This window comes from Vitis vinifera, chromosome 4 (assembly GCF_030704535.1).
Source record: "Vitis vinifera cultivar Pinot Noir 40024 chromosome 4, ASM3070453v1".
NCBI classification, from domain to species: Eukaryota; Viridiplantae; Streptophyta; class Magnoliopsida; order Vitales; family Vitaceae; genus Vitis; species Vitis vinifera.
The window spans coordinates 1820916-1832777 of NC_081808.1; the positions used below are offsets into that span (position 1 = coordinate 1820916).

Sequence of the window (11862 nt, forward strand, 5' to 3'; positions counted from 1 at the left end):
GTGGCACCTCCAACCATTTTCATCAATTTACAAATTAATATTCTTAGATTCAACTCATTTGGATATTACTTAGAAGCAGTGACACATAAATTTCTACAAGTACAACACATCATATCATATTTTTAATACAAACGTAATATATACATAGATCAATAAATTGAAAAAATAAAATCAAGAACAAGAGTGATCACTTACAAGATTCATGGTGAAAATCGTTGCATTAATGAGTAAATATAAAATAAAGAATTATTAAAACTAAAAAAAAATCAAATTTAAGATCAATAATGAACAAAAAAAAATGAAAATATTGATTTCTATTACAAAATATAAGATAAAAAATAAAAAATAAAACATTATAAATTATTGAATAGAATTTTGAATTAATTAGTTAATATTTTTGTGGGTGTAAAGTAATGTTAAATCAAAATAATTAGCTTTCTATCTTTTTGAAAAAATGTGATCAAGTGCACCTTTCGATTTGGCTAATTTGTTATGACTTCACTTCGGGCACTAGTCTTGCATTTAACATCCTCTCGTTATAATTAAAATAACTTTAGGTACCGCTAGCTCCTATATAGTGTGATTAGTGGCGTGTACGAGGTCATATTTGTTAATTTAACATATTTTATATTTTTACTTAAAAAATAATTGATTTTTGATATAAATATCTTTAATTATTTGAAAGTATTTACATTAATGTTTTAAAAGTAATAGTTGTTTTTAGAAGAAAAAATTAAATATTATTTTTATCGAGGTCAAAACAATGAATGATCAGAGTTTAAATTTTCAAAATGGTTTTCATCAAACTTTTTAATCAAATAACCTAAAGTTTTTTATTCAATCTAATAATTTTTTTTCACGTCAATAGGAAATCCCCGCCCTAAAACTAAAATATATCATCACTTCCCGTTGGAGAAATAGAATTGAAGGAGCGACTGAGAGGATCCTAGAGGCTAGGGTTTTGCGCTGGGTCACTGCGATTTGGCATCAAAGTTCTGATTTTTGATTGACAGGGAGGCAAAAGACATATACATCTCATCTGGGTTTTGGCTTAAGACTCGAAACGCTGCGTTTAGAGGCATACCCAGGTGGCGCATTCGCCTGCTTCAAAGGAATTTGCATTCGCCTTCTCCCAGGTTACGTCTTTTGTATTGTTTGTTCTTGGTGTGTTGCAGTTGGGATTAATGCAATTGATTCATTTTAGGCGTAAAATGATGGCTTACAGAGTCATTGGAACTGTGATCGAGTTGAATTGTAGTAAATACGCATCTGGGTATAAAGAATCTTTGCAGCATACTCGATTGATGACCACGAGTAAGAGGGTTCAAGATAGAAGTACGCAGAAGAGGGTGCATGATCTTGAAATTGTGACGGAGAAGTGGAAGATAGTTTCCAAAGTTTTGTTCCTTATGGAGGTTTTGAAGAAGGAGGCTGAGCAGATTATCACAGTGAGGTCACTGGATCAGTATAGGAGGCAGGTTAATCTGCCAAAGCCCCATAAGATATCCGACTTTATTCGGAAATCTCCCAAATTGTTTGAGTTGTATAAGGATCAGAAAGGGGTGTTGTGGTGTGGGATGACCAAAGAAGGCGAGGATCTGGTGGCCGAGGAGGAGAGGCTTCTTGAGGAGCATGCTGATAAAGCCGCTGAGCATGTTACGAGGTTTTTAATGATGTCGATAGATAAGCGGCTTCCATTGGATAAGATTGCCCATTTCAGGAGAGATTTTGGTCTGCCATATGATTTTCGGACCAGTTGGGTGCGGAAGTATCCTCAACATTTTAGGGTAGTTAAGTCCGAGGATGAACTTGAGTATTTGGAACTTGTTTCTTGGAATCCTGCTTTGGCTGTGACAGAATTGGAGAAGAAGGCAAATGGGGCAAATGGAGATATTCTTCCCACACCGGGTCTGCTTTCCCTTCCTTTCCCCTTGAAATTTCCTCCTAACTACAAGAAGGTGTATAGGTATGGAGGAAAAATTGATCACTTTCAGAAACGGTCGTATTTGTCTCCATATGCAGATGCCCGTGGCATGAAAGCTGGGTCACGAGAATTTGATAAGAGGGCAGTGGCTATTATGCATGAGTTGCTTAGCTTTACTATTGAGAAGAGGTTGGTCACAGATCACCTTACCCACTTCCGTTGGGAACTTGTTATGCCTCAAAAGCTCATGAGACTTCTTCTGAAGCATTTTGGCATTTTCTATGTCTCTGAGAGGGGGAAGAGGTTTAGTGTGTTCTTGACTGAAGCCTATGAAGGTTCAGAGCTGATTGACAAATGCCCATTGGTTCTTTGGAAGGAAAAAGTCCAGAATCTTATTGGTTACAGAGGAAGGAAGCGCAGAATTGAAACTTTTGATGACTTGACAGATATGGCGGATACTAGTTTGTTTGAGATGGATTCTGAGAATGAAAATTTTGATGCAGAACTCGAGCAGGGTGAGACCATTGATGGTTTAGGCAATGGCTTACTTGCAGATGACGTTGAGATGGAGATTGGAGAGATTTGCAATGCATACAAGGATAATGAACCATCCTGAGGTCATATATCTTTTCTTTTAATATCAATTTTTTTTAAAAGAAAAAAAAAATTGCTTAATTTAACTTTGAAAGATTCCATTTTTTTTTTTTTTGGATTTTGATAATCCAGTCTGTAGAAGAAAGCAAAAGAGCGTTTAGCATAAATCAAGGAAAATCTTTTGGCACATACCTTGGCAAAGTCTTCAAAAATTTCTTCTGATAGTGGAAAGTTAGAACTATGATATCATTACATGGTTTTAGTGGTAACCATCAGCACACACCAGTAGAAAGTGGGCTATATCATTCAATTTTCAGAGAAATTATGAGAATAATAGAGATCTGGTTGTGGGTTATTCAGAGAATATGAGTTTACTAGAAGAGTACAAGTTTCCATGAAGATGTTTACTATGGCACTCTCCCGTCTCATCTATTTGTTGCTAGGGGGAACCCAACCCTGCTTTTGGCTGAACAACTTAATACAACTATTCAGTTGAATAGAGATACTTTAATTTTTCAGAAACCAAAACATCATGGAGTGTAAGATTCAAAAATCTTTCTTAAGACAAAGAATATGCTTCTTAAGACTTTGTTTTCATGGTCCCATGGTGGTTTGGGTTCTTCTTTTCATCTTTGTTGACCTTTGTTGATGGTAGGGGACTAATTTACTTGGGTTGTGGTTTTCAGGTGTGCTGTTTTATACATCGTGTGTGTATGGGTTGTGCCTCCTTTTGTTAGGCGCATTTAATATATAAACTTTATTTGCCCTTCCAATAAAAAAAGAAAAAGATGAAAATTTGTCTTCTGTTTTTCATGTAACCAAATGGAGGATTGTGTAATTAAGTTTGTTTTAGTGAGTATATTAGCATCCATGGTAAAAGGGACAATTCTAGCAGTGGAAACATTTTCATGACATTGTTATTTTCATCATTGGAAAAGAAATAATTTTTTTCAAAAAGTAGAACTGCAGGTCATCTTTTTGATTGCTTTTTGGAAAATTTCATGTACATTGATTCTTTCATGGAATGCTAATCTCCAAAGTGATGACCTGTTTGTAGGTTCTATGACTACTCATGGTAAAAAAGTGCTTTTAAATATGTTATGTGGCAAAGTATTCTATTCAAGTTTCTAAACCTTTCAAGTTCAATCATGAGATCTTTGGGATTATTTCTAAAGGCATAGTTTTTATTACTCTTGAAGTCATAACACTTGTGCATTGTTTTTAATTTTTTCTGAAGGTTCCAGTTGTGTCAAGAAACGGCATATGCTTTGTCTGTTAACTGACCTGATCCGATTTAATTTTTCATTTCTATGGCCTCTCGCCTAGCTGCCAACAAAGAAAGACAAAAAAAGAAAACAAGGAAATAAGAATTTCTTTATTTTACTCAAGGATGGTTAGACTAGGATCTGCCTGTCAGAGAGGAAAAAAAAAGGGACCAAGATCATTTCCTTGATATCTATGTTGGCTTACCAATCAAGCTGCTGTGCTGATTGAACATTATAACATACATGTACTGCCTAGGAGCCGTTCTGCTACTGCAATGCACCTCTCCTATTAATCTGTGAAGCAGCAAATTTTCTGAAATTATGCATTCTGATCACTGATCAGCTTATGTGAGCGAGTCTACTCCATTTTCGATCTCTAATTTTACCATGTAATCTACCAGGAAAATTACATTTGTTGACTGATATCTCATCAAATGGTCACTGTATGAATCTATTAAAACAGGCACAACTAGCTTACCTTAGCTCTGGGAAGCAACAGGGCCTGAAAGGAAAGCTGCACGGCATTCATTTGAAGGAGGCTCATGGAAAAAAGCTCAAGGATCTTTTCCTTAGAGGTTTGTTGATTCATCCCACTCTTGCTTAGTTCTAGTGATGACAATGCCAATTTGTGGATTGGATTTTACTAAAAGGCATCCATTTATTTTCAGATGGTATGAAGGGCACTTTGTCTAGCTGCATGTTAACGAGTTTCTGAAACTCCCTCCATATCCCGTCTTGAAGTACCTTAAAATCTTTTAAAGGGGGCGAAATGACACATTTCCAGTGAACGATTTCTTCGTAGTTTCTATTGAATGATATGCTTTCTCAAGTTTATATGTTCATACGGGCAGTTTTCTGTATAAGATTTGCAACTACCTTCTGTTGTGCACCACCATGTGAGGTTACAAGGGGCTGTTGCTGCCATATATAATAAGAAACAGGCAGTGGTTTAAACACGGGAAATGGTTTCTGTGATTTGCACTGGTGTAGAGGGCAAAAAAGCTCTGAAACAGGCTGTTGATTGTGATGAAAAGTTGATAACCCAGGATCTTACTGTATTTCACCATTACCCCAATATAGCCTTTGGTATCGGTTTCTGTGCTCAATGCCTCAATACTCTGTTGGAAACTACATTGCAGGAACCCAGTCGATCCAGAGTCACGGGGAAATGGCGAAGGGCACGAGAGTCTGATCCACCTTCTTGGGCTGCATGTGAGTGAAGCCATCCATCCATCCATGTGCAGAGCATGAAAATTTGATGTAGCGTGATCCCATCTCATGCCTACTTCCGGGGCAAAGCGCACGGGCATGCTTTCTTTTTGTTTTTAAAAATTGGTGAAAATAAATTCCATTTGTTCTCTAAAAATAATTTTTTATTTTATTTTGTTTTTAAAAATTGTTTTGAAAGAGCAATGATAGACCAATATTAGAAAATTTTAAAAATAGTCTAAAATAGAAAATAGTTTTTAAATCATACCGCCAATTGGACTTTAAATTATCTAGGCACAACTTGGCTTTGTTTTTTTTAGAAAACACTTTTGATGATTTTTAAAGCAATAATTTGTTTTGAAAATGAATTTAATGTATTTTCATTAAGCATTATGAAAAACAATTGAAAATATAGACAACATCGAAAATGTTTTGCTTTGTGCATGATATATCCGATATTTCAAATGCAATTTTGTTCAAATGCTTAAAATTTTTTTTTTTTCTAGCATATGAAGTTTGTTCGCAATTTGTAATCAAATGAATTTGACGTGTAGACATATATTTTGAGAACATTACTAAACAGGCTCTAGAAATTACAAAAAAAAAATAATGACGTGGCGGCAAATGGGCGGATGTGTAAAGCGTTTGATAGACTGCGAGAGCCCAGCAAGTCGAGGATAAAAGCCTCATTTCAATTTTTTGCGTTTACCCCCTAAATTTTCATCACACCACAAAACCTTCGAGCTCCTTCGTCTCATTGGCAATAGCAATGTCTGACGACGATGATTTCCAGGAGATTCCTCTCACCCAAGCAACTCAACAACCTCTCAAGCCCTCCGATTCATCGCGTCGGCCATCCAAGCGGCCAAAGGCTGCGGCCACCGCCGCTCCTGGCAAGGAGAATGTGCCGCCGAGTCGGAAAAAGAGAGATTGTTCGGAGAGAGAGGAGTTGAAATCCAAGGGGAGTTATTTATGTGATTCTATTGAGTCTAGGTTGCTGAATGCCAGATCTGGTGGCGACGGCAATATTACTTGTGGATTCAGTGAGGAATCGGAGGGGAGCTATTCGTGTAATTCTGTGGAGTCTAGGTTGCTGAAGTCGAGATCTGGTGGTGATGGCGATGGAAATGGTGGATTCTGTGAGGAATCGGATGAGGATTTTGAGCAGCTTGACGTATTGATCAGGCTGTGTTCTGAGGGCGAAGAGGAACCTGATTCTGATGGATTTCGATTTCGTGAACAGCGGGGCAGTGGTTCGGAAGGACGAGGGTTGGTTCGGTGTCCTTTATGTGAGATTGACATTTCGGATTTGAACGATGAGTTGCGACAGGTCCATACTAATGGTTGCCTTGACAGACTGGAGGCTGATAATGTAAACCTTCTCGATCACTTTCATCCCTTGAGTGATTCCAGATATCATTATTTCACATTTTTAGGATACATTTGAAATTATTGATTTTGATACAATAGCTTGTGGTACAGTTCCATCTTATTACAGCTTGGCTAACATACATATTTCTCATGTCAACGTCATATTTGCATTCGGTCCCTTAGAAGCTTGAATTTGAGATGAATTTTTTTACAATGTTATTTTTATTTTCAAGTGTATAAATGAGATGACCCCCCAACAATTTGGGACAAGGATTCATAATTTATTGGGTTGAGTATTTTAGGGGCCAATGAATGCATCGACTTTAGATAATTCTGTTCGTGTCTGACTTATCCACTATTCCTGTTGATGGGGTACCTGAATAATGTTTGATGGATCTATATACTATTATCATTATAGGAAGTTAATGAAAACGACAATCTTAGATGATTCTTGTTGTGCTGACTTATCCACCAGTCCTGTTAATGGAGTATGCGCATATCGTATGGTACCCCTCTATGAGTCTATTACCATATAAAGCCAACAAGTGTGGTCAGGCATGCGTATTTTTCATGTTTAATTTGGATATGAGTGCATGGCCACATTGTTGCCAAGCAGTTTCCTGCCATTTAGCAATGGTTCAAACCCTACTTTCTTGCATGTCCCTTTTTTGAAATATGTTGTTGTACTTATGTGGTAATTCTGGGAAATGGTGTTATTTATATTAATCACTATATGTGTATGGGGCAAAATTTTTTTACTAGACAAGACATTGTGCTTCTTTAATACTAGAACTAATATAAGATATTTAAGGCAGGTCCTTCGGAATGGTGACAGAGAATGTCAATTTCCTCAGCCCTTTAATGATGGATCTCCTGTTCAAACTCATCAGAAAGTGGTTGATGTATCTCCTGTTATTGGATGGATACACAGTCTGGGTTTAGGAAGATATGAAGAAGCTTTTATCAGAGAAGAGATTGATTGGGACACTCTGCAGCGGTTGACAGAAGAGGTACCCTTCTTGGAAGTCATATGAAAATATGAAATCAGTTCATTTTTCAACTTAGAGAAAGAAATTTGCTCCAGAATCAGATATGTGCACCAACTAAAAATGTTTTTTTCCTTGAAAACCAGTGCTATAAAGATATTGCTTAATTTTGATTTAATATTTGTCTTTATGTGGTACTCAGTTCATAAGTATAAAGAAACTAGGGTATGCTTTTATTAATCTGCAATGTCAGATACGACTGCCTCTGGTTGCTGAGCAGCTTAGATAGGACAATGAATTGATGTGATAATAACAGAACATAGAGAACGGTAATTAGGATGTATCAATATGATATTTGTTGCAAATACAAGAAAGTATTTTGTTTGGGTGCATTTTTGCGGTGCCAAGAAACTCATACTTGCTTAATATCTGTGTCATATAGTATTTGTCCATACTGTTACCCCGTTTTGTTACATAGATTTCATGCCTCTTTTTCACAGGATCTATTGAACATAGGCGTCACTGCACTTGGACCAAGGAAGAGGATCGTTCATGCCCTTAGTGAACTTAGAAAAGGGAGCACTCATACGGTTGACATCCACACACATGTCCCTGCCCTCAGTGAACTTAGAAAACAAAGCACTCATGGAGTAGAGATAGAAGCTGATGCTTCTAAAGCCACTGTTGATGAAACCAGTAAGCTAGCTGCAAACAAGTTGATTACTGATTATTTTCCAGGCTCTGTTACTGATAGGAGCAGAGGTTGCATTTCGTCTGGAGAGCGAAAGGCTGCTGAAAAAATCCAGTTAGGTTCTAGTAGGAAGCAAGTTGTGGTGAAAAATCATGCCAGGAGTGGAAAACTCAGGGACCTTCCCTTGTGGTGTTGTATACCAGGAACACCATTTCGAGTGGTAAGTGGCATTTCATCTGATAGCAGGTTGCCACTTTTATTACAGATTACTTCCGCTTATTAAAAGCCATTCTCTTCAAATCTGCAGGATGCTTTTCGATACCTTCGAAGAGATTGTTCCCATTGGTTTCTTACTCATTTTCACTTGGATCGTAAGTCCATATATATGCCTCTTACTGTTGATCCTCAATCTATACAAGTGGTAGTAGGAGCAGTTACCCCTTCAATCTATACATTTTCTTTGTTTTATCATATGCTTATTATTTTGTTTAGTGGATCTACCTGATTTTATTTTTGAACCTGTATCTTATTTCTGGATAAGATTTCATCCTAAATCATTCGGCTTTATCTCAATGTTTAAATTGATAGTTCATCCCTATTTTGATTCTATGTTATTTTTGCAAGTTTATGATGTTAATTTATTTATAGGGCAGCAGTGAGTTAGCTCACACGGTTTATTTCAAAACATAATCATGTTTCATGGTCTGCTATGCTGTATAATAGTTGCAAGAAAAAAAGGTTTATTTCATCTTTTTTTCAAAAGTTTTTTATGGGATGAACTGTGACTCATACTAACCAAACCGTCAATCTGATGAGGAATTATCTGAAATTCTGAATAGGGCATGTAACTTACACATGGACTTTGTATGTTATATTCTGACAAGGTTACTGGTAAGCATTTTTTATCGGTATGCTAGTTAGACATGGGCATTGCAATGGTTCACAGGTCAAGTTTGTTTGGTTTATAATCCTTCTGCTGCTTTTACTTCAAAAGTAATTGCTTCATTGTTCTAAAGAAGTCTTGGATTATACTTTTTGTGCAGATTATCAAGGCCTTACCAGGTCCTTTTGTCATGGGAAGATTTATTGTTCTGCCATCACAGCAAGGCTTGTAAACATGAAGATTGGGATCCCATGGGACAGATTACAAATTTTACCCCTTAACCAGAAGATCAATATTGATGGTGTTGATGTGACATGCTTGGATGCAAACCACTGCCCTGGTTCCATAATAATACTCTTTGAACCATCCAATGGTAAGGTGTGGCCCAAATTGACACCTTAAGATATTGTGTCATTCGGGTTGCCTTCTCATTGTTTCTGAAATTGATCTTTGGCTTCTTTATGCATCTAGGCTGTCCTACACACAGGAGATTTTCGATTTAGTGAGGAAATGACAAGCATGTCTGTTCTGCAAATGTGTCCTATCCATACTCTAATTCTAGATACTACTTATTGCAACCCTCAGGTAAGTGAATATGAATAGCAAGATCATCTCTCATCAATGGGCTGTGCTGTAAACACAGATTTCTCTTCTTTGTCTTGGATAACCCTCCCTGTGTATGAGCATGCAACTTTGCCTATGCATTACAGGCAAAGTGAGGCAAGTTGGTGTCAAAATTCTGTTTTTCTCTTACCTTCAGCAAATAGTTTTTTCACTGTGTGTTAATATAAAGTAAAGAATTATTTGGTTTGGCAATACTGAATACTAATTGAAGTTTACTTTCAGTATGACTTTCCAAAGCAGGAGGCTGTAATACAGTTTGTTATTGATGCGATCCAAGCTGAAGCTTTTAACCCAAGGACTCTTTTTTTGATTGGTAGTTACACGATTGGTAGGGTCAACCTCTCTTTCTCTCTCTCTCCACCATTCCCCTGGAAGTTACAGGATTTGACCTTGAAAGAAAATTTGCCATTATTATTATATTATTTTCTCTCTTTATCTGTTGTATATATTTTGTTTGTACAAATAATTCTGATTTTTGACATTTTTTCCAAGAATTCATGGTCAGTTCTTGTTTTTTTCTTTATTAGATCATTGTCCAGTTTATAATTCGGAACTATTAGTTGAAGGTTGCATATCAATTTATACTTGTATCAACTTTACAACCCATCTCTCACTCACTCACTTACTGCTGTAGTACTTTCCTTTTTATTTTTGTTTTCTAGAACAGGTAAGGAAAGGCTTTTCTTGGAGGTTGCTCGTGTTCTCCGTAAGAAGGTATATGTAAATGCAGCTAAACTGCATATTCTAGAATGCTTGGAGTTCCAGAAGGAAGATATGCAGTGGTTTACATTAAATGAACAGGAGAGCCACATTCATGTTGTGCCTATGTGGACACTAGCAAGCTTCAAACGATTGAAGCATATCTCCAATCAATATGCGGTGAGGGTTGCAAAATTTTTTGTCATTTTTTAAAATAAATTTGTCTACTGGAGTTTTCAAATTCAGTTTGTCAAACTTAAAATCTCCTAATGTGAATTATTGTTGGGAGGTTCCAGAAGGGGTTGTGAAAGGAACAATTAAATTCTCAAAGATAATCAAAAAGAGAAGATAAGCCAAGGTGATTGTTTGGCCACACTTGGGCACTAGGCTATTTTTCAAAGTTGGGTAGTGAGTACCTGGGCACACTAGATACATGCTTTTTTTTTTTTATCAATTTCTGGTTCACAGGAATAAAGCAGCTATCAAAACTATCGTTGTCAGTAGGCTCATTCCCTTGGATTGTGGGTTCTTTCTCTCTTCCCTGGTTTTACTGGTTTCCATTAAGCTATACTAGGAAATGTGAATAATTGTTCTAATATATTTGTTCAGGATTTTGTAAGGGAAATAAAACTTATATTAATACAACTTGGTATGAAAAGGAAAGAATTGTAAGAAATAAAATTGTAGATTCCAACTGAGTTCTCTCTTTCTCTCATTTTATTTTGTGATGTTTGTTGTTGTGCTTCAATATACCTAAATTTACCCTTTAAAATACCATGAATTAATTTTGACCAATTTATAGGAAAATTTGAAAATTCAAATCTTTTTTTGACTGGATTGTTATTGCACACCTACATGTTCTGTAACCCTCTAAGCACTTTGCTACCACATTTTGACTTCCTACAATTTATGTCACCTTTGCCTGTAAACCACCCCATTTTTTATGGTATTCACATCATGTGTATGCTTATTGCGCAGGGTCGATTCAGTCTTATAGTTGCTTTCTCTCCTACTGGTTGGACATTCGGTAAAGGAAAGAAAAAGACTCCAGGGAGAAGGTGGCAGCAGGGTACCATCATAAGGTAATGTTCTATTCCTCAATTTTTGAGACACCCTTTCTGTTCTTGTAGTTTATGATCAATAGTAAAAAATCAGTGTTTACATATGTTTTTGTTGCCTTGCCATCCAGGTATGAAGTGCCATACAGTGAACATAGCAGCTTCACAGAACTCAGAGAGTTTGTCAAGTTTGTGTCTCCTGTAAACATAATTCCGAGTGTCAATAATCACGGGTCAGAATCTGTGGACACCATGGTTCGCCTCCTATCATCCTGACTGGCCCAGCACATGAAAAATATCCTTTGATAACGTCGCTTCTGCAAGGGCCGGCTGCGGACATTTTGCCTGATTTCACAGTAAGATCAAAAGTGATACCGTGGTATTGTCTTTTTTTCCTTTTTTTTTTTTTTTTTTGTATGTTTCCCTCGTGTACAAGGAACATGTGAAAATAGGTTCATGGATGGTGGAGAAAGGGACAAAAGATTTCAACTTTTAGCTGTAATGCTGCTGATTCATTTATTCGCTTCACACAATTCATATTGCATGTTACGATCACAA

At 36.7% G+C, this 11862-nt stretch overlaps 2 protein-coding genes across 6 annotated transcripts; both read left to right on the plus strand.

Moving 5' to 3' along the window:
* The first annotated feature begins 880 nt into the window (after positions 1 to 880).
* LOC100855202 (protein WHAT'S THIS FACTOR 1 homolog, chloroplastic) lies at positions 881 to 4889 on the plus strand. 4 transcript variants are annotated; one of them, XM_003631764.4, is made up of 3 exons: positions 881 to 2541; positions 4247 to 4358; positions 4452 to 4889. In XM_003631764.4, exon 1 carries the CDS (start codon positions 1185 to 1187, stop codon positions 2538 to 2540), a length of 1356 nt encoding a protein of 451 aa, XP_003631812.2. In that variant the 5' UTR covers positions 881 to 1184; the 3' UTR covers position 2541; positions 4247 to 4358; positions 4452 to 4889. The 4 variants fall into 4 exon arrangements, with proteins under 4 accessions (XP_003631812.2, XP_019075195.1, XP_019075197.1 ...); XM_019219652.2 differs by having other exon boundaries at positions 883 to 4131; XM_019219651.2 differs by having other exon boundaries at positions 883 to 2541; positions 4185 to 4358.
* Positions 4890 to 5606: 717 nt separating this feature from the next.
* Positions 5607 to 11862, plus strand: LOC100256089 (uncharacterized). Of its 2 annotated transcripts, XM_010650102.3 has the most exons (10): positions 5609 to 6364; positions 7179 to 7373; positions 7850 to 8260; positions 8348 to 8411; positions 9084 to 9301; positions 9395 to 9508; positions 9770 to 9875; positions 10215 to 10426; positions 11225 to 11328; positions 11436 to 11862. In XM_010650102.3, exons 1-10 carry the CDS (start codon positions 5762 to 5764, stop codon positions 11578 to 11580), a joined length of 2172 nt encoding a protein of 723 aa, XP_010648404.1. In that variant the 5' UTR covers positions 5609 to 5761; the 3' UTR covers positions 11581 to 11862. The 2 variants fall into 2 exon arrangements, with proteins under 2 accessions (XP_010648406.1, XP_010648404.1); XM_010650104.3 differs by lacking the exons at positions 11225 to 11328; positions 11436 to 11862 and having other exon boundaries at positions 5607 to 6364; positions 10210 to 10388.

What these genes read in the sequence shown, in the direction of transcription:
- LOC100855202 (XM_019219650.2), top strand. Translation starts at nt 1,185, where the DNA reads ATGCAATTGATTCATTTTAGGCGTAAAATGATGGCTTACAGAGTCATT.
- LOC100256089 (XM_010650102.3), top strand. Translation starts at nt 5,762, where the DNA reads ATGTCTGACGACGATGATTTCCAGGAGATTCCTCTCACCCAAGCAACT. An exon ending in TTGAACCATCCAATGGTAAG is followed by an intron (nt 9,302 to 9,394) that starts GTGTGGCCCAAA and finishes TTATGCATCTAG; the next exon opens with GCTGTCCTACACACAGGAGA. An exon ending in CTACTTATTGCAACCCTCAG is followed by an intron (nt 9,509 to 9,769) that starts GTAAGTGAATAT and finishes GTTTACTTTCAG; the next exon opens with TATGACTTTCCAAAGCAGGA.